Genomic DNA, 23041 nt, shown 5'->3' with positions numbered 1-23041 from the left:
TGGAACATCCTAACTGAGCTTAGCACAGGAAGATCCTTCCCTGATGCACTGTGGTGGCCTGCACAAGCATCTGGGTCAACAGTGAACCTATAGCTCCTGTTGAACAGTTTAAGACTGGTTTTCAACATTCTATCATGGGGAAGGGAAGTACAATGGCAGTGGTGGGCTGAACAGACTCTAGTGTGTCTCCCTCACATACATATATACAGATGCATGGATACACGACCCACACCCATCTTGGATATGGAGGCCACTGATGAACCTAGTCAGTGTAAGTCACTAAAGTTCTGGAAGAATTCAAAGAAAAGCAGAAATTCCAAGAGAAAGATGGTGTACTTTCTGCTAATAAGGCAAGTGGATATTTGAGTGATTAATTTTTAAAAATACTCATTGTGACCACATTTGAATCCTAAGTTCATGGAGCAGTTTACGCAAGTTAAATATGGCTTTTCTTTTTACAAATTCAAGGCTTGTTAAGTATAAATCATTCACATAAGTTGAAAAACATCTGGTTCTACTGACTGTATCTAGTTCATTTAAATATACAATTTAAATCAGAAAAACTGTCCTGTAAAATATCCTCTACAAAGACATACTTCATTTATCAGAAAACTCCATTAGGGAGTTTTCTTGTTCATCCAAGACCCTGTGAAGATAAGATGGCTGAGAGCTGTATACAAGATAGATGGACACCTTCATACAGATAAGTAACGTAACTATTTTACCATGCTTAAGGCTGAAAGGAAAAAAATCTTCCAGATATCCTCATTTATCTTTAAAGTACAGAAAACTTCTGGACACATGGCAACAGGCCAGTCTGCTCTTCTGGAACTCTATCTTCCCTTCAGAACTAAACTATTTAAATTTTTCTCAGTTCAAAGTAGTTATAACCAATATTCTTTGATTCAGTTTTAAAAACCCAAAATTAATGATACCTACTATGTGTATCACTCATTACATATATTACAATAGCTTTGAAAAGTAGGCATTATCTATTTTATTAAATGTCTTGCACCTTTCTTCCAGGAAAAATTTAAGGCAACTTCTATAGATTAAAATGCTACAAAAATACATATAGGTAAGAAAAATAAAGCTGAAGAGAGAATAAGCATAAGGAGGGTAGATGGAGCCAGGAATGAGGTTAAGATACAAAGTGAATGCCATAAAATTGTATGCATTTGCTAGAGATAGAACAAATTTTATCTCAACTCTGGCAGCCAACACAAATTAAGACAGCCTGCTCAGTGTACTGATTCACAATGGTTTTTAGATTAAAAAAAAAAACACACATAACCAAGTGCTCAAGAGAATCACAACTATTTATGAAACTGGTGAGAAATTTCTACTGGGTGGTATAAGAAAGTTAAAAAAGAAAGGTTGAAAACTTGTTCATGGACATACAGCTAGTAAATGAGAGAGGCAAGGACACAAGTCCAATGCTCTTTTTACATTAGTGAAATGCTTTCTTCATTACCATATATCCCACAATATGTGAGTACCATTCTAAAACCTTTGGGATAGCTATGGTGTCACAGAGGCACGTATAAGCCCTTCTGAAATCAAATTAAAAATAAGAGGGAAAATACGAATGTCTCCTTCAAAGCTGATGAATAGCTTCTACACAGTACAGGTTAAAAAAAAAAAACAATTTTCAAAGTATATGAAATCTCCCCAGCCTTGTTTACAGTTCACAGTGCTTCAACAGATAAGAATTCTTCCAGTGCAAAACAGGTTTAATATGTTGTCATGAACATTTATAACTCATTTTTACATGTTTCAAATGTTTCTGAAATATTGTTCAGATAATTACCTAAGTCTTAAAACAGTAAGTGTAAAAATTATTAATATAAGACTAATATAAAAAATGACTAATATAATTACTAATTTCAGCTGATTTTTAAAATTTATCAGTAAATTTATTGAGCTTTCATTAAAATACTAAGATAAAAATTTTATTAATCTTTGAGATGGGTAATCATATTTTTACTAAAGTTCAATGTTAGTAATCCTTTATAGTTGATTCATTTGAGTCTCACCACAAAGCCCTGAGATAGGCAATGACTTGCTTGAGGTTACAAAGCTAATAAGTAAATGGAATAAAGATTCAAATCTGGAACCCTCAACTGGGCACAGGATCTTTTCCTAATTTTAATCAGAGTTGGGTTGTATCTCTGAAACCAAATAAAACTAATAAGGTAGCAAGCATGTTGTGATCTGAAATGTTGAGTAAACCTCTTAGGCTAGATTACAGCATTAGATTGCAATGGTAGATAAAGCAAAAATACATATATATAGTGGCAGATTATGGTGATCCTGGAATACCAGGTTAAGTACTTGCCCTCTTGTAGCTAAGAATTCATCAAAGCATAATGAGAAACTTAATTTCTAATCATAGTGGTGAGGCCACATACTGTGCTTGTCAGATTAGCCAACAGTTCCCTGGAGTTTCCACTAAAGAAGAGTTGGGTTAGAAGATCAAACAACATATACACAAAACCATGCCATAAACTATGTCTTCTTTCTCAGATACAGAAGAGCATAGAAGAGGAGGTAGTGGTAGTTGTTAAATTTTGTGAAGATGAATAAACCAGAATGCCATCAGGGTGACAGATTCAAGACCTTCAAAAACCAAAATATAGTCTAAGGAATTAAAATCTTCAAAGTGTTGCCACAAAAGCATAACGTACTTCAAATTAGCAATAAATACATAATTTCCAAAAAATAGTTGCCTACTAGGTGCTACATGCTATACTGCATGCTCTTATTTTAATTGTCACAACCGTGTGAGGTATTTTCCCCATTTTACCAACAAGGAAACTGAAGCTGAAGTTCAGTGAGCTTCCTAATGTCACATAGCTAGTAAGTGGTAGGCAAAGCAAAATTTGAACCCAGATCCAAAACAAACACTTTCATTAAAAAATTGTGTAAACAAAATGCGCAATGACGAGAAAATGTACCGACTCCTAACCTAAGTCAAAATGGCTTGGTACTGCAAAATTTCCATAGTCTGCTGCTATGTAATTTTTTCACCATTACTACCTCATGCTTTAGCCTATGAGGTTCATGCAGCATTCTCTGATCGCAACTTGCACTTCTCGAGCCCTGCTGGATCTCCTTCGTCCAATGGAAGTACTGACTTCCACTGTTCTTCCTAATGAATTCTTTCCTTTATTCAACACATCATAAATGCTACCTTCTCCTTTAAGTTACCTAATCATCCAAGTTAGGAGGAATCTCTGTATTTCTTCTCTTCTGCACTTCACTGTGAATGTTTCCCCATACTATACTTAGGGTACCTATTGTATGACTGTGATTGTTTAACTATTTTCCTACTCTGCTATACCATATTATCTGAGGACTGAAACTGTGTCTTTCACATTTCTAGATTCTCCCTGAGTGGGTAGTTCAGTGCTCAATTAATACTAAGTTAGAGTTTCTTTTCATTTTCCTAGATACAAAGAAAGTGAAGAATTTGATCTCAATCTGGACTCAGTTACGGTAGCAAAGATCCATTTCATAGGTTATTAGCTAGAAAACAGTCTTATCAGTCTATTACTTGAATGAGAAATCCTTCCTGTGTAATTAGGCCTGCCCATAATCTACTAGGTAAGATTTATTTTCTTTAAATAAGAAATTCATCATCATTGAATGTTATAAACTTTTAAAAAGCCATTTAATTCTTCAACTCAAACAAAATTCTACTCGAAAACTTAATTTGCCCCCAGAACATTATAGTTTGAACAGCTCTTCAAACACAGGTCCAAAAAGTATGGGAAAAAAATCACTAGGTGAAAAGCAAAATGTTTAAGTTAGAGACAGGGTGCCTTAAAAGCCTTATCTGAATCTCACACCCTTTTATTTTATATATCTATCAATGTCGAGGGAGTGAGGCTATAAACTTTGAATTAATAAAGTATGGACAAAAATGAACTTCTAAAAATGTCAAATATTCAGAGATTTAAGATTCATGTAGGCTAAGAATACACTTTAAGTACTCATATATTCCGGAATACTATAATCCAAAAGTAGAATTCACTTGAGGTGTCACATTTTAAGGCTCTGTATCCGGTCAGAACTTTCAGGAGAAAGTGGCAGGAGATAAAATATTTAAGTCACAGAAAAGAGAACCAATTTGAGTTTTTAAGAAAACCTCACCTGATAAAATTATTTCAATTAATGTTAAAAAAAACAAAAAAACTCCATGTTGGCTGATTTATCAGTAATGTCTAACTTACACTCAGATAATAACACTGATAAATATTGGAGACATCAGAGATGAATTTTAAATATCCACATCTGGATGTTTTACCTCAAAATTACTAGAGAGGAAAATTGGGGCAAAAAGTTAAAAAAAAAAAAAAAAAAAAAAAAAAAAGATTTACAGATTTGCTGCTCCCAAGGCACCCTATAATTATGTTATTAGAGCTCTCCTAAAGCAGAATTAGGAGCATAACAAACTTAGTTAGAATTTCTCCATTAAGAAATGTACTCATTTGGAAATAGAATACCACTGACCCTGCTGAAAGGAGAAAAAACAAACTATATTTTCTTCTGGATGGTCTTTCTCCTATATCTAATTCTTAATTAACATGAAGTTAAAGGTTAGAATATTTTTCTTGAAGCTGTGTACAACAGAAATGTAAATAAAGAATATTTGCATCTTAAACTTCTCAACTGACCACAGATCATGGTGACTTTTGACCAATTATTTGAATTAAGGAACACTGTTAACACTCAGGCCTTACTTCCAGTGATATCCTAAAATGTATATGGCTTTGACGTTTCTCCTTGCACCAAAATAAGCTTGCAGCAGTATGCATTGCCCTGTTATTAAAAACTATTAGTATGTCATGTGCCCAGGCTACCACCACATACACTCCTGTTATTTTTCAGAATAACACTGCACATTTGTGTCAACCAGTCTAAACTGCTTCTCATGGTGGTAAGGCTTACGAAGCCCAGCAACTGTTTTCCTTATTAAGCAGTCAAGTTCAGTAGGAGACTGTTGGACAATATTCAAATGTTTAATGTTTCAAAGCCCACCCAGCTATTCACTATCCGTTTATGCATGCATTCAGAATTTAATAACTATCTCTTGTGTTCAATGTGCTATTGCTTAGTTTTTCAACTTACATGCTTCTTTAACTTTGAAAAGGCATCACTTAATTCCAAGAGTTTGTCCTGGACACTTCATTTTGAGAAAAGGGGATAAATTATAACTTAAGGTCTCCACAGACGTTATATACGAGTACAGCGGACACAGAGAACTTGTGGATTTTCTCTACTGCAACAAAATTTCAAGCCAAATTAATTTACCAAGTGGTATTTGATTTCTAAGATAAATATTTTATTAAAAAATTTAAATATGATAAAAAGGTTGTGAAATTCCTAGAAATAAGTAATACCTGAGGGCCAGAATAAGAAAAATTGTTATTTTCTCAGCTCAAGGCAAAAAGGGGTGATTTTTGTCATCCAAATTTACATTTACACCAAAATGTCTTGTGATTATAAACTCTTCTAGGTTGTGTTGAATTAACTTGAGCATCAGGCTTTGAAGATAAGATGATATAAAAACATATAGGCAGAATTTGTTGTCATTGAATGCTATAAGTTGTACAGCCTAGTGATTACAGGTGTGAGCTTTGGAGTTTAAATTCTGACCACATCATTTAACTAAGCTATAAAACTTCAGCAAGTTATTTAATGTCTCTAAGTTTCAGTTTACGCATCTGTAACCTAGGCATCTTAATACTTCTTTAACTGAATTGCTTTGAGGATTAAAGACACATAATAGGTGCTTGGCACATAGTAAGCGTTTAATAAAAAAGTATTATACTTTGCTTTTATTAATTTCTCTCCTGATTTCCCTTCTACCTAAATTAACCGAGAATTTTAAATAGAAGGTGTACAAATTTGTCGCTTACAAACATGAATTAGTAAAATCTGATTTTAATCTTTATTGGTTATGGATTTTGTCTAACAGAGTGAATCCCAATATTTACAGGAGACTCACAAAATTTTTAAAAGAATTATATCAGCAGAAACACTGTAAGCTTGGGCTGAAAGGAACAAAGACAGTATAAAAGGAAAAGGGGCCTTTGGACCCCTAAAACTTCTGTAAGAAGAAAGCAGATTAAGAAAAACACAAAGTGGCAAACACAGGCTACCTTTCAAGAAAAAGGAGGATGATTTAGACAGTGGAACCAAGAACCTAGTGGTCAGAGCCAAGCACCAGGGAGGTTCAGTCCTGATAAACAGCAGGACTGAGTCCTAATCAAAAAACTTCCAAACATTTGTCCAGATGGATTTACAATTGCTTTGGACCAGTGACTCCTTTGTATCTCCCAATTTTCTCCTTTTTGAAGAGGAATGTCTATTGCAGCTATCTTATGCCCTCTCCTGCCACTGGGGAGCAGATAACATGAATCTTTATTTCACAGATCAATAGATTGACAGGACCTGTACTTAAGGTTCTACACCCTGAGGAGGATCATCTGCAGCTGGACCACATTTAGATGAGATTCTAGATTCAAGCTAATGTTGGAGTGGTTAAGACTTTTTAGGAGGTGCTAGAAGCAGATGAGTGTATTTTGCATGTAGGAGGAAGAAAAATAAATTGTAGCGGAAGGACTGCAGCTCCTTTAAAATAAATTGTGACCTGCCAGGCATGGTGGCACATACCTGTAGTCCCAGCTACTCAAGAGGCTGAGTGAGGCAAGAGGATCGCTTGAGCACAGGATTTTGTGTGCTATGATTGTGCCTGTTAACAGCCACTGTGCACTAGCCTGAGCAACAGAGTAAGACCCTGCCTCTAAATAGTAACCAGAGAGTAGACAATTCTCTCCTCAAAAGATGGAGCTTAATTTCTCTCCCCTGGAGCATAGGGAGAATTAAATGACTCACTTCTAACTAATAAATATGGTAGAAGTGATAGTGTGTGATGTCTGAGATTAGTTCTAAAGCAGCACTGCAGGCTGCTCTCTCTTGGATCCTTGCTCTGGGGAAGAACACTCAAGCAGCTTTAGAAAAGGTCCACGTGGCAAGGAATGGTGGTCTTTTGCCAACAGCATGTGAGTGATCCATCTTCAGAGTGGATACTCCAGCCCCAGTAAAGCCTTCAAATGACAGCAGCCCTGGCTAACATATTGACTGCAACTTCATCAGAGAACTTAAGCCAGCTAAACTGCTCCTAAACTTCTGACCCACAGAAATGGTGAGATAATGAATGCTTGTTTTAAGCTGCTAAATTCTGGAATAATCTGTTATTTTAGCAGTAGATAACTAACACAAGCCACCAAGCACCATTTCTCTTGGTGAAGTTTCTGTTGCATTAAAAGAAACTTAAAAACCACTGTCCTAAAATATGGCAGGAAGACAAAATGTATACACTTTCCTAAGTCTTTCACAAAGAAGATTTTAAATTCATTAGCCAAGATCTAGGAAAAAAAATATCAACTTTTAATTCTTTTAAATCTCAGCCTTCTTTGTTCTTCTCTGGGCAGAAAATGATCACTCTTGTTAAGTGAATAAGGAAATGATAAACTATGTGTTTGCCCTTTCACAGTATTTCATCAAGTTCCCCAAGGCATAAGTAAAATTGTTACTTTTAGGTCAATTTACAGATAGAAATACTAAGTATAAAAAATTAATCTACTTAACATTATGCACCTTTAGTGTAATGGGTAAACTATAAGACAAACACCCTGGCATAAAAATGGAGTTTAGTACTTTTTTTCATTTAAACTCTACAGTTAGAATTCAGTGGTCCTCTTTGAGATACTTCCTAAAGAAATCTCAATATTTAACAACTTTAACCAAAACTGAAACTTCATTTCATTCTTTCAGTTACTATATGCTATCTGTTACTACAATCATTTTACAATCATTTGGTTGATAAGTTCTTTAAAAAATTTTTTTGAGACAGTCTTGCTCTGTCATCCAGGCTGGAGTGCCGTGGTGTGATCACAGCACATTGTAGCCTTGATTTACTGGGCTCAAGTAATCCTTTCGCCTCCTAAGTATGAGACACAGACTCACACTACCACACTCGACTAATTTTTTAATTTCTTGCGGAGACCGGGTCTCACTACGTTGCCCAGGCTCGTCTCAAACTCCTGGGCTCAAGCAATCCTCTCATCTTGGCATCCTAAAGTGCTGGGATTACAACAGGCATGAGCCACCATTTCCGGTCTAGTAAGGTAGTTCTTAAAAATGGGGTTTCTTCAGAGAAGGAAACAAATCTATTTTGATCTAAATAATTAATGTGCTCTTCAAGTCTTTATAAACCTAGATGCTCAAGTTTGCATAAAGTAAGGCACTGAACATTTACTCTCTCATCATGACTTTTCTGATGAATCTTCCCATTTGGAAAGAGTTTCTTTAAAGTGGGCACTATAAAAAAAATAAAATTACACAAAGCTTACATTGTTCTTATAACTTGTACTTCTATGCTTTCACCAAGGCCACTGATATGGGAGAATTAATTACTCAGAGTTGAATTCCCCTTTGGTTCTGGGTTCACCTCTATGATTAAATTCACAAGGACATAACAAAAATGATTTACCAGGGCTACTTCAGGCAGCTCTATGCCTTGGTGCTAACTTTGACACCCAAGTTGGAAACCTAATATAGCCCTAACCTAGGCATCATGTGTCTGTGTGTTGAACTCTGTCTTAGGGGTGCATGATCTTCATTATGCATAAAGTTACGAATTCATCTTGCATTTTAAATCAAGCTGTTCTCTCATTTTCCATAATGTATTAATACATTTCCACTAAGGTTTTGTAAGAAAACAGATCACTTGAATATGATTCACAAAGTCTGAGTATTGCTGTGCAGACAGGATTTTCGGCTTGAGTGGAATTTTTTTTTTTTTTTTTTTTTTTTGAGACAAGGTCTCACTCTGTGGTCCAGGGTGGAATGCAGTGGCATGATCATGGCTCACTGCAGCCTTGACCTTTTGGGCTCGAGTGATCTTCCTGCCTCAGCCTCCCAGGAGTAGCTGGGACTACATGTGCACACCACTACACCCAGTTAATTTTTAAATTTTTTTGTAAAGAGAAGGATTCACTATACTGCCTAGGCTGGTTTCAAACTCCTGTGCTCAAGTGATCCTCCTGCCTTGGATTCCCAAAGTGCTGGGATTACACATGTGAGCCACTGAGCCTGGCCTATAATCCACTTTTAATTTAGTTAATTTAGTGTGTATGCACATGTGCCTGCAGTAGGCATATGTAATATTAGGCTGCCAAATCACAGACTTCCTCAAAAACCTTAAGTCTTATGCTGCTCTGAGTGTCAAGGTACCCAAAGGAAGAAAATAGTGCATTGGATATACCTAACTTATTTATTGGTCCCTATGACTTGAGTCATGCCTTTCTTCTCTTTACATATTCAGTCTGAATTGGGTGTCCCTGAATTAAGTAAAATCGTTTATCCTCCTTTAATAAAGTGCTATACCCAGAAAACACAAAATTTAAACCACCAAACACAATACTAGTTTGTCGTTAAGGCTCTGCAAATCAAATACACAAATTAGATGTCCATTTCTCCTTTGAAAGACAGGAAGCAACTGGTCGCCACTCTCCTCCACCCCTCTTTTAACCTGAGGGTAGTTTAAGAAACCTTCTACCTTATTATACTAATATTTCTAAAGAGGGAGAAAAATTACAGCCTTCTAATTCAACTCACAGGACTTTGCAGGATCTGAGTAACTCGTTTCCTCTGCTCCATCATGTTGAAGTCTTGTCGTAGATCAGGAGACATATTCCTCTCCCTAATGTATTCTGGGTCATTTTCATTGATGCGGTCAAAATATCTCTCTTTGTGAGGAATGCTGGGAGGAGGGGGAGTGGTAATCACGCCTTGGCTGCCATCTGAGCTCATGTTTTAAGTCTGTGGATTACTCTTGTTATCTGCATTAATAAACACAAAGAAGGACATTCATGATAAATTCATTAAATTCAAAATTTACATGGGTGAAGCAGAACTTTTACATTTTGCCCTCAGAGTAACAGGTGCAACTTTGAAAAGTAGCTTCTCAAAAATATTAGAACAATTTTTTATTCTTATAAAAAGATTTTAGGGCCAGGCGCGGTGGCTCAAGCCTGTAATCCCAGCACTTTGGGAGGCTGAGACGGCGGATCACGAGGTCAGGAGATGGAGACCATCCTGGCTAACACGGTGAAACCCCGTCTCTACTAAAAAATACAAAAAACTAGCCGGGCGAGGTGTCGGGTGCCTGTAGTCCCAGCTACTCGGGAGGCTGAGGCAGGAGAATGGAGTGAACCTGGGAGGCGGAGCTTGCAGTGAGCTGACATCCGGCCACTGCACTCCAGCCTGGGCGGCAGAGCGAGACTCCGTCTCAAAAAAAAAAAAAAAAAAAAGATCTTAGATTACAACGCTTGATTGGAAATTGATACTTTCAGAGCTAACAGAAACTTATGGTTCAATCATGTTAACGTCATCAACTGTGTGGCTTTTTTTTTTTCTTTTTTTTTTTTTTTTTTGAGACGGAGTCTCGCTCTGTCGCTCAGGCTGGAGTGCAGTGGCGCAATCTCGGCTCACTGCAAGCTCCGCCTCCCGGGTTCACGCCATTCTCCTGCCTCAGCCTCCCGAGTAGCTGGGACTACAGGCGCCCGCCACTGCGCCCGGCTAATTTTTTTTCTATTTTTTAGTAGAGACGGGGTTTCACCATGGTCTCGATCTCCTGACCTTGTGATCCGCCCGCCTCGGCCTCCGAGTCTCACTCTGTCACCCAAGCTGGAGTGCAGTGATGTGATCTCTGCTCACTGCAACCTGTGCCTCCCGGGTTCAAGAGATTCTCCTGCCTCAGCCTCCCGAGTAGTTGGGGCTATAGGCGTGTGCCACCACGCCCAGCTAATTTTTGAATTTTTTTTTAGTAGAGACGGGGTTTCACCATATTGACCATGCTGCTCTCGAACTCCTGACCTCGTGATCTGCCCACCTCGGCCTCCCAAAGTGTTGGGATTACAGGCATGAGCCACTGTGCCAAGCTGCGCTGAAGTGATCCTCCTGCCTTGGCCTCCCAAAGCGATAAGATTACAGGGCATGAGCTTCTGTGCCTAGCCCCCAACTCTTATTTTTAATACCACATACGCAAAGGCATACTTTCTAAGTATTTCAGAGTAATAGGGAAAAAAATAGTCTTCAATAACATTCTTTGAAAATGCTTCAAAGAACAAATTTTTAAAAAGTAGTTATAAAACTTGTGAACACTAAGGGTTTCCCTCTGATGTAGCCTTTGGCCATGCAGATTAGAAACAAAGTATCATGTTGGGAGCCGTGGTGGCCCAGGCTGGTTGCCCTGGCACTCCGGGAGGCGAGGCTACACATTTGAAGCCAACCTGGTCAACACTGATTTAAAAAAAAAAAAGAAACAAAGTATCATGTATATACAAAATTCTAGTTTTAAAAATTTTATACAAATATTTATGCAACAACTATTCAACATGCATATTTAAAAAACATTAGGTTCAAGATACAAATAGATGAAATACTCTAGAATGGTGGCTTTCAAACATTTGATATTGTATTCACATACAAATATATAAGATACATAACTGAAATAAATTAATGACATACTTCCCCTTACTACGTGGTACATTCTGATATTTTCTATTTTAATCTATTTCATTTTAATAAACGCTAGTCAAATGGATTCATGATCCACTAATGGGTTGTGACCCACAGCTTGAAAAACAATGCCCTAGAAGTTATGGTCAGGTAGGAAACGGAAGGGAGAAGGGGTAGGAAATGCTAAGTGAGAATGAATATATGCCAGAGAGGAGAGTAAGACTGATTTTTTTGAAGAAATATTGTAGCTTATTACATATTTCTTTACGTGTTAATATTTTTAAAATAGTACTCTTACAGTAAATCACATTTTTGCATTTTTTTTTTTAAATAGAGTTTAGGCTGGGCATGGTGGCTCATGCTTATAATCCCAGCATTTTGGGAGACTGAGGTGGGAGGATCACTTGAGCCCAGGAGTTCCAGATCAGCCTGGGCAACACAGTGAAACCCTGTCTCTACAAAATAAATTAAAAAAAAAAAAAAAATGGCCGTATGTGTTGGCAGGCACCTGTAGTCCTATAGTCCTAGCTACTCAGGAGGTGGAGGTGGGAGGATTCCTTGAGCCCAGGAGGTTGAGGCTGCAGTGAGCCATGATCACACCACTGCATTCCAATCTGGGCGATGGGTGAGGCAAAAAAGTTTCTGTATTCAGGTCGGGCACAGTGACTCATGCCCATAATCCCAGCACTGTGGGAGGCCAAGGCGGGCAGATCACGAGGTCAGGAGTTCGAGACTAGCCTGGCCGACATAGTGAAAGACCGCATTTACTAAAAATACAAAAAATTAGTCGGGCGTGGTGGCAGGTGCCTGTAATCCCAGCTACTTGGGAGGCTGAGGCAGGAGAATCGCTTGAACCCGGGAGGCGGAAGTTGCAGTTGGCTGAGATCATGCCATTGCATTCCAGCCTGGGTGACAGAGTGAGACTCCATCTCAAAAAAAAAAAAAAAAAAAAATCTGTATTCATGCAAAAATAGTTTACAATTTGCTTTAAGAAATATGGGTGTTAAAAGAACTTTAGCCAGTCACAGATAAAATGTTACAATTATCTGCTTAGTTTAGATAGAAGGCTTTGCAAATAGCAGAATGTCTACCCATTTAAAACACATCAATGTCAGCACTGCAGAAAGATAAAAACATTTTCAAGCTCTCTGAGGATACTACAAAGGACTGTTTATGACTCTATGAATTACATACCTAAAAGCACATTTTTTGGGGAGGATTTTTGAAAATAAGCACCTATTAAACAGATACTCTAAACACAGAGCCACTTAAAGATACTGCCAATGATTACATTTCTATCCAGTCCCTCAACCATCCAACCCCTAGGATTATTATTCACAGGTAAGAATATTTCTGCAATGTTTCAGTATATTCAACCATTTCAAAGCAGAACTGCAGAAGACTATGTTACTCTGAATCAAATCAATTGACTGCACCTTAAATTGAGGATCATTCTACAAAACTGGCCAGTACTCTTCAATCATGTCAAGGCTGGGTGTGGTGGCTCACGCCTGTAATCCCAGCACTTTGGGAGGCCAAGGTGGGCAGATCATGAGGTCAGGAGATCGAGACCAACCTGGCTAACACAGTGAAACCCCATCTCTACTAAAAATACAAAAAAAATTAGCTGGGCGTGGTGGCGGGCACCTGTAGTCCCAGCTACTCGGGAGACTGAGGCAGGAGAAGGGTGTGAACCCGGGAGGCGGAGCTTGCAGTGAGCCGAGATCGTGCCACTGCACTCCAGCCTGGGCGACAGAGTGAGACTCTGTCTCCAAAAAAAAAAAAAAAAGAAAAGAAAAAAAAAGAAAAAGACTAAGGAACTGCTCCAGATTAAAAAAGACAAAGGAGACTAAGATGTGACAATTAAAGGCAACATGTAATCTTGGATCAGATCCTAGACCAGGAAAAGGACATTAGTAGACAATTGGTGAAATTTAAATAGAATCTGCAAATTTGATAATAGTATTTACATCAATGTTAATTTCCTGAAACTGATAATTACAACGTGGTTATGGAAGATATTATCATTTAGGGAATCTGGGTAAAGGACAAACAGGAATTCTTTCACTATTTTTGCCAACTCTTTTGTAAGTCTGAAATGATTTCAAAACAAAGCAAAAAAAAATCCAAAACATATACATAAACATTAATCCAATATAAAACAAATCGAATCTCAACACAAAGGAAAATATTAATACCACAATTTTCAGGGCCCTCCTGAATTTTATAGTACAGCATATTCTTTCCTCACCAAAGAATTTGTTTTGTTTTGTTTTGTTTTTTTGGAGATGGAGTCTCGCTCTGTCGTCCAGGCTGGAGTGCAGAGGCCGGATCTCAGTTCACTGCAAGCTCCGCCGCCCCGGTTTACGCCATTCTCCTGCCTCAGTCTCCCTAGTAGCTGGGACTACAGGCGCCCGCCACTTCGCCCGGCTAGTTTTTTGTATTTTTTAGTAGAGATGGGGTTTCACTGTGTTAGCCAGGATGGTCTCGATCTCCTGACCTCGTGATCCACCCGTCTCGGCCTCCCAGCGATTACTGACTGGGATTATAGCCTGTAGTCCCAGCTATTTGGGAGGCTGAGGCAGGAGAATGGCGTGGACCCGGGAGGCGGAGGTTGCAGTGAGCCGAGATCGCACCACTGCACTCCAGCCTGGACGACAGAGCCAGAGACTGTCTCAAAAAAAAAAAAAAAAAAAAAAGAATATTATACAAATGAAAATATGCAATATAGAAAACCTTTGGGGATTGGCTTTTTTCACTCAGCATCACTTACTGAAGATTTACAGAGGCTGTCGTATCAATAATTTGTTCCTTTTCACTGTTGAATGCTATTCTATGGTATGGCTGTATCACTTTTTTAATCATTTGCCCACTGAAAGATGACTGGTTAGTTATTTCCAGTATTTGACTATTATATAATTATAGCATATTTTTTCATTAATAGCAAAAAGTAGAAACAACCCAAACATCAACTGATAAACACAAAGTATTTTGTCATATGGTAATCCAGAAAGTGGAATATTACATAGCAATAAAAGGAAATGGAATACTGATATGTGCTTCGACACGTATGAACCTTGAAACATTGTAAGTGAAAGAAGTTAGTCACCAAGGACCACATATTGTATGATTCCATTTATATGAAATGTTTAGAAAAGGCAAACCTATAGAGGTAGAAAACAGATTAGTAGCTGCCTAGCGCTATAGGAAAATGAACATGTTCTAAAATTATTGTGGTGATAGCTGTACAACTCTGTGACTATATTAAAAACTACTGAATTATATACTTTATATGGGCAAATTGCATGGTATGTGAATTATCTCCATAAAATGGTTATTTTAAAAATCCAACCTGAGAAGCCACTGACCACCTTGTAAGCTTGGGAATGGGGGACTATCTTGTAAGTCCTCACAGTGGAAGAGAACTCCATAAATGGGGGCTGAATTAAGTTACTTTACTATATCACAACTCCTTCGAAATAAATCTGGTTTGCATTATTTCTAAGCTGGGAATAGTAAAAACAATCTTTTGAAAAGAAGTTACTACTTATAAAAAAATCTTTCCAAACTTAAAATTCTTGGCAGTTTGAACAGCTTTCTCTAGAATAAGCAAAGAGATGGTTGTACTTTCAAGTACTAGACCTATTGTTTCACACTTAAAAGAATAATCAAAGATATGCCAAGACCTCAAAGAAGCATATTTGGTTAAAAAACAAAACAACAAATGCTATTTTAGTTTTTCTTGATGAAAGTTACTATGAAATTGTAAAGTTATTTGAAGTTCTAGAAAACAACTTAGACCCCACACAAACTATGACAAGCTACCATCCTTAGATCAACTAGTGAAATTTTCTTCATTTTAAGTTCAAAAGACATGGGCTACTTTTAAATGCTAGCCAAAATTTTATACACAACTGACATGGAAATCAACAGATCTGAAAACTTGAAGCAGACATAGATAAAAATGAAGAAAAATGGGAGAAAAAACTCAAATGAACATGGCATTGAGCAGCACTGAGTAATACAGATGGCACTAAGTGCACAAATGGAGAAAAATTTAATTATCCCACAAAGTACTAGGATCTTATTCCTAAAAGGCTATTGATTTTATATGAGCTTCTCTTGAAATATTTCAGACTAGATTCAACGATTACTTTTTACAGAGAGGAAACTATACTCAGTGGTGTTGAGTGACTTTTCTAAAGTTACATTGCTCAAATATCATATTATAAAATCATAATAATGATGTTTATTAGCATTACCATGTCATCCAGATTGCTCCATAATCAAAATTTACTCCTTCAATGAAATTTAAGAAAGAAAACAGGCCTATCACACCATGTTTATGTATGTAAGAAGGGCTAAAACTCTAGTGTTTGTAATAGACTTAATGGTCCATTTGCCTAGCATGCACAGAAAAATAGATGTACAAGTGGGGTGGTTGTATAATGGTGGTTTATTTGACCTAAATACCAAAGGGACAAGTTTTAAGTAACTACATCATTAAATATTAAAAAGTACCCATTAACATTTTATCAATACGGTATTCCCCTCCTTAACTGCAGTTTCAGTTACCTGTGGTCAACCACTGTTCAAAAATAGGCGAGTACAGTACAATAAGATTTTGAGATAGAGGGAAAGACCACAGTCATATAACTTTATATTTTTCATACATACATACACACACCCACACACCATAAAGACACTTGGTATCTTTGCCAAAACATATAAATAAGATGCATAAAGACAAAGACTATTAAGAGATGAGCAGACCAAGAAGTCGATGAGGCAGGCAGATAAATGGTATAATAAAATATCATGGAACATTCCACACAACTTTGAGTTCCAAACAAAAAGGAACTACACGCAAGGTAAGGACTGTTAAATTGGCTCAAGTCCATCTGAAAAGGAGACTATGTTGGCTATTGATCAGTATCTAGGAAGTCCTAACTCTTTACCTGACAGATGACCGCTGTGTCTTAATTAGAAGCTATTGACAAAATGACATTGATTGTGCTCTGGGTAATAATAAATTGTATTTAAGTTTTACTTTTGTTTCTAAAGCTAATTTAGCATCATAGTAAAAGAATTGAGGGCTTTATTATGAAACAAGGAAAACAGAAAAAGATTCTGTTGGGACCTAAAGAGTTAAGACAAGTATAAAACATCAACTGAATGAGTGGTAATTGAAATTGTTCTAAGATAGATACTAAATAGAAATGCATGTATACATAAACATATCTAAACTACAAAATCAGTAATTTAATGAAACATTTTAAAGCAATCACAGAATTTCAGGTACTAGCTCTACACAGATTATTTCATTTAATATCCTTTACAACTCTGGCCAGGTGTGGTGGCTCATGCCTGTAATCCCAGCACTTTGGGAGGTCAAGGTGGGCGGATCACTTGAGGTCAGGAGTTGGAGACCAGCCTGGCAAATATGGTAAAACCCCATCTCTACTAAAAATGCAAAAATTAGCCGGGCATGGTGGCATGCGTCTGTAATCCCAGCTACCCAGAGGCTGGAGCAGGAGAATTGCTTGAACCCAGGAGGTGGAGGTTGCAATAAGCCAAGATTGCACCACTACACACCAGCATGGGTGACAGAGTGAGACTCTGTGCCCCCAACCTCGAAGACAAATCCTTCACAACTCTATGAAAAGGTGACCAGTATCCCCAACTTTATAGATAAGAAAACTGAGGATTTTTTTTTCCCAGTTTTAAAAATAAATTATAGTTATTTAAAGTATACAACATAATGTTTCCCCACACCTTTTATGTTAGGTTCAGGGGGTACATGAGCAGCTCTGTTACATGGGTAAATTGTATGTCATTGGGGTTTGGTGTACAAATTTCATAAGCCAAATAAGTGAGCAAAGGACCCGATAGGTAGTTTTTCCACCTTCACCTTCACCTTCCTCCTACCCTCCCCATTCAAGTAGGCCCAGTGTCTATTGTTCCCACCTTTGTGTCCATGTGTATTCAATGTTTAGTTACCATTACAGGTGAGAACATGCAGTATTTGGTTTTCTGTTCCTGTGTTAATAATGCTTAGGGTAATGGCCTCCAGCTGCATCAATGTTGCTGCAAAGGACAAGATTCCTTTTTTTTTTTTAACGGCTGCATATTATTCCATGGTATATATGTACCAAATTTTCTTCATCCAGACTACTGTTATGGATATCTAGGTAGTTGATTCCATGTCTTTGCTATTGTGGATAATGCTGCAATGAACGTACTTGTACTTGTGTCTTTTTGGTAGAATAATTTATATTCCTTTGGGTATATACCCAGTAATGGGATTGCTGGGTCAAATGGTAGTTCTGTTTTAAATTATGTGAGAAACCTTCACGCTGGCTGCACAGCAGTGTATAAGTGTTCCCTTTTCTCCACAACCTCGCCAACATCTGTTATTTTCTGACATTTTAGTAACAGTCATCCTGACTGGTATCAGAAGGTATCTCCCTGTGGTTTTGATTTACACTTCCCTGATGATTAGCAATGTTGAGTATTTTTCCATATGCATGTTGGCTGTGTGTATGTCTTCTGAGAAGTGGAGGTTCATGTCCTTTGACTATTTTTTTACGGGGTTGTTTACCTGTTGGGTTAAGTTCCTTATAAACTCTGGATATTATATCCAGATGTATAGTTTTGGATGTACAGTTTGTAAATATTTTCTACCATTCTGCAGGTTGTCTGTTTTCTATGTTGACAGTTTACTTTGCCGTGCAGAAGTCTAATTACGTCGTACTAGTTTTTGTTTTTTTACAATTGCTTTTGGAGACTTCATCGTGAAATCCAGGTTTTCTCCTAGAGTTTATAGTTTTAGGTCTCACATGTAAGTCTTTGATCCATCTTGAGTTGAATTTTGTATATGGTGAAAGGAAGGCGTCCAGTTTTCAATCTTCTGCATATGATGGCTAGTCAATTATCCCAGCACCATTTATTGAATAGGGAATTCTTTCCCCATTGCTTGTTATTGTTGACTCTGTCAAAGATCAGACGGTTGTAGGTGTGCGGCTTTATTTCTGGGTTCTCTAACCTGTTCCATTGGTCTATGTGTCTGTTTTTGAACCAGTACCATGCTGTTTTAATTTCTGCAGTCTTGTAGTATAAAAATTGAGGTTTAATAATTTGTCTCAGATTACCAAAGGTTCTTCACAAATAAGGAAATTCCTCATGGTTATAGATCTTGACAGGCATGGTGGAGTTAGCCAAAAAAGATGAGATGGCTCAAAGGACTATCATATCCTAGAGATATATCTAGCCATTAGATCACTGCCTTTATTTGGGGGGAGGGGGCTGAAAATATTATATCGCAATATTCAACACAAAGTGGAAATAGTAAATATTCTAAAAGTAGCAATAAAATTTGCACAAAGTCTTCCATGGCTATCAAACCCACACATGCGGAAACCTACCTACCTCTCTGGCCTATTGCCGGAATTGTCAGATTGATCCATATCATTCTTAAATTTCTGAACCTCCTTTTCAGTTCTTTTGAAATGACTTCTATTATCTTTAAAATGAGACTAAATTCTAAACCTCAACATAAAGTCCAGGAAACAATAAATCTGTAGTTGTTTAGTAAAAGTTAGGACTGAGCCTTAGTTTAAAATCCAACTTAAAGTCAAGTGAAAAAAACCCCACAACAATAACAAAATAGTAACAGCAACCCACTGTGGTACTAAATGTTCTGTACTTAATGTTTTATAAATAAAAATATGATACTAATTAATATAAACTCTTAGCAAACATGAGTTTCCCTGTGATTGTACAACTGAAACAAAGCAGTTAGATGTAGTCATAACACATACATTGTTCATAATGTAAATGCAGAACAGTAAGTAAAAAAACGTTGAGTAGGGGTTGGGCACGGTGGCTCACGCCTGTAATCCCAGCACTTTGGAAGGTCAAAGTAGGCGGACTGCCTGAGCTCAGGAGTTCAAGATAAGCCTTGGCAACATGGTGAAACCCCATCTCTACTAAAAATACAAAACATTAGCAGGGCATGGTCATACATGCTTATAGTCCCAGCTACTTGGAGGCCAAAGCATGAGAATCGCTTGAACCCAGGAGGCGAAGGGTGCTGTGAGCTGAGATCACGCCACTGCACTCCAGCCTGGGCGACAGAGCGAGACTCTGTCTGCCAAAAATGTCAAGTAGGTGCTTGTTATGTCAACATAATCATTCAACAGGGTGGCTCAAAGACTAAAGACAGAGTTGGACAATGCTGAGGATCAATCTAACTTCTGTATCACTGAAGTACCAATACTTGATGAAGGATATTTTATTGATCTACATTACCTGTTACAAGGAACAGTGAGGCAAACAGATTTCTTTTTTTTTTTTTTTTTTTTTTTTTTTTTTTTTTGAGACAGAGTCTCACACCGTCACCCAGGCTGGAGTGCAGTGGCGCCATCTCGGCTCACTGCAAGCTCCACCTCCCAGGTTTACGCCATTCTTCTGCCTCAGCCTCCCGAGTATCTGGGATTACAGGCACCTGCCACCACCTCATTTTTTGTATTTTTAGTAGAGACGGGGTTTCACCATGTTAGCCAGGATGGTCTCGATCTCCTGACCTTATAATTTGCCCGCCTCGGCCTCCCAAAGTGCTGGGATCACAGGTGTGAGCCACCGCGCCCAGCCTAGGCAAACAGATTTCTGTACTTGAGGTGATGGTGGGGTTTGGGAGAGGGAGAGAGAGAGTTACTTGTTTAGACATTGGTAGAGGTGAAAATAACATTCATTGGTAACTTGAAACAAAAATCTTTATTAAAATGAGGTCAAATTTGCCAATTACAATGGCCATACAAGGGGCAGGGTTACAAAGCTGAAAACATGTACAGAAAGTTCAGAGAAAGTATTTCTTCAAGTCCAAACTCAATCATTAATCATTATCTAACATTAACTTGACTTGTTCCCAACATAAACCATTTGGAAAAGTAAATATGAAACTGATTTTATACATATATCATATATATTATAAACATGTCATATATACATTATGTGTGTGTACATACATACATATATATATTTTCCTATAAAATGTGTAAAGCAATCAACCACAGAAAGGCAATCCCTCAAGTATCTTACAGAATCCAAAGACACATGGCCTTGGTGCACCTTTACTCTCCTTTCTACAAAATATGATGAACATTCTATATACATTCCCTTAGTCACCATTTGTCTTCAACATGGAGTTTTGAAAAATGGTTGAGAAAACAAAAGAAGGGTTCCCCATCCCACAGCCCCACCCCCTCCTTAGAGAAAGCTGACAGAGACTAGTGGATTGATTACTTGGATGTACGTCTCAGACATTTAGTTTCTGTTGGGTTCCCTGCTATTAGAGAAAATTTTAAAATTGAGATCCAGGAAACTATCCAGAACTTGACAGCTCATGATAAATGAGAGGTTTTAAAAGGAGGAATCACCAGAAATTATTATTTTTAAATAAACAGTCATTGCTCTCAATTTCAGGAGATATCTTAAGTCTTTCACTCTTATTTGGTAGTCTTTCCAGGCAAAAAGTTTTTTTTTTTTTTTTTTAAAGAAACATCAACTCTCACATACTTTGTACTTTACTGCATACCCAACTCTACAAATCTCAGTGAATCTTTTGTAAAATGAATATTCAAATCAAATAATACAGGAAATTTAACTTCCCCAAATTTTAATCTTACATCTACCTATTTCACAAGATGAAATTAGATTTTAACTGAAGAAATGCAAATAATCCAACAAAGCTTATTATTACAAATGAGCTGAGTCTGCAAAATAAATATGCACTGAAAACTCTAGTCTAGGAAATCGATTCGTTACCATGGACCATATTTCTGGGTTCCATTCCTAATACAGTCATTGTGACATGCCATGGTGGGGGAAAGGGAGGGATGGAAAGGCACAAAAAAATGAGACAAAGTTCCTTATTTTAAAAATTGGAGGAAAATACACAAAAAATATTAAAGAACCACAGGGTATAAGTACCAAGAGTTCATTTTGATCTACTATTTCAGATATTCAAGCTAAAGATTTTTGGCTTTCATAACTTATAAAATACAGCTGCAAAAGTCAATCCAAAAGCTGTAGGTAACTCAACACACTGTAACTGCAAAGCAGTCTGATTTGAAGGAGGCGTTTCTGCCTTCAGATTTTGGCTGCTAAGGAACATTTCAAGATCATCAAAACTTGATCTGTTTTCTTTATGAAATGCCTAATATTGTGCCACGAAAATGCATCTTATTAAGCGCAGATAATGGTACCTGAAAATTACTTTCAAAAATACTTTTTGGTTATAACCTGCCACATTAGCAACTGGTTAATGGTTTTAAGTGGAAGTTCACAAAAAGAGATTTTTATCAATCTCAGATATCTGTTTCTCAAAACGGATTTGTCGAAAACCAGCTTTTTCAAATGAATCATCTTTTAGATCTAGAGACTGACATTCAGCCATACTACCATACTATACTGGTTGAATAGTGTCTTCCCTAAAAATTCATGTCCCCACAAGCTCAGAATGTGGCCTATTTGAAAATAGGGTTTGTAGATCAAATTAAGATGAGATCATACTGGATTAGGGTGAGTACTAAATCCAATGATGGGTATCTTTATAAGAGAAAAGTGAAAGAGATGTGGACACAGAGTAACAGAGAAGACACACAGGAAGAAAAAAGACCTGTGATGACAGGGTAGAGATTGAACTGATGCAGCACAAGCCTAGGGACCAAGCTGCAAGCTGGGAACCACAAGAAGCCTGGGGAGGGGCATGGAACAGATTTTCCCCTCAGACCCCTCAGAAAGAACCAATCCTGCCAACACCTTGATTTTGGACCTCTGGCCTCCAGAACTGTAAGAGAACAGATCTGTTGTTTTTAGCCACTGGAATTGCAGTACTTTGTTACAGCAGTTCTAGGAAACTAACACATATACTGTTCCAATGGAATTTCCATCCTAATATCTATTTTTGAAAGCATTTTACCATCAACAGTGTCAATACATAGCACACCTTTGTAGAATCCATGTCAGCTCTTCAGAAATAACAAATTGTCAAAACACTAACCTGAACAAGACATCTGATATGCACAAGTACAATGCAAAATTCTGGTTTTCCACAATGGCAGGTCCTTTGCCAACTACCTTGTCAGTGTTTCCAAGGAAATCTAAAGCAAGAAAAATATGAACATTCTTATCACATCAGATGAACAAAAATTTCTTTGTAAAACTGAAGAATCATAATGAAGGACAATGACAAATTAAATATGCAGTGGGTCTACTGCTTCCATCATAGCGGAAACACTGTTAAAGCAGTTACTAAATCAAAATACTATAGAATATATTTTTACTTAAGCAAAGATGGACTTAAAAGCCACTTGCTCAGGGCCAAGTGTGGTAGCTCACACCTGTAATCCCAGCAATTTGAGAGGCCAAGTCAGATGGATCACCT

At 37.5% G+C, this 23041-nt stretch overlaps 1 protein-coding gene across 12 annotated transcripts in view; it reads right to left on the bottom strand.

The window, feature by feature from the left end:
- The window catches only part of ADD3 (adducin 3), a 126567-nt gene that overhangs the window by 23346 nt on the left and 80180 nt on the right, over positions 1-23041 (bottom strand). For 7 of the 12 annotated variants that reach the window (XM_007964062.3, XM_007964064.3, XM_007964067.3 and 4 more), the window contains exon 2: positions 9691-9914. In XM_007964062.3, the coding sequence (XP_007962253.3) occupies positions 9691-9885 (195 nt within the window). In that variant the 5' untranslated portion in view covers positions 9886-9914. Of the gene's footprint in view, positions 1-9690; positions 9915-22657; positions 22758-23041 lie in introns of all 12 variants that reach the window. The other 5 variants (XM_038009551.2, XM_038009553.2, XM_038009550.2 and 2 more) reach the window with 1 other exon arrangement.

This window comes from Chlorocebus sabaeus, chromosome 9 (genome assembly GCF_047675955.1).
Source record: "Chlorocebus sabaeus isolate Y175 chromosome 9, mChlSab1.0.hap1, whole genome shotgun sequence".
Taxonomy (NCBI): Eukaryota; Metazoa; Chordata; class Mammalia; order Primates; family Cercopithecidae; genus Chlorocebus; species Chlorocebus sabaeus.
This window is presented reverse-complemented; position numbering and strand designations above follow the sequence as displayed.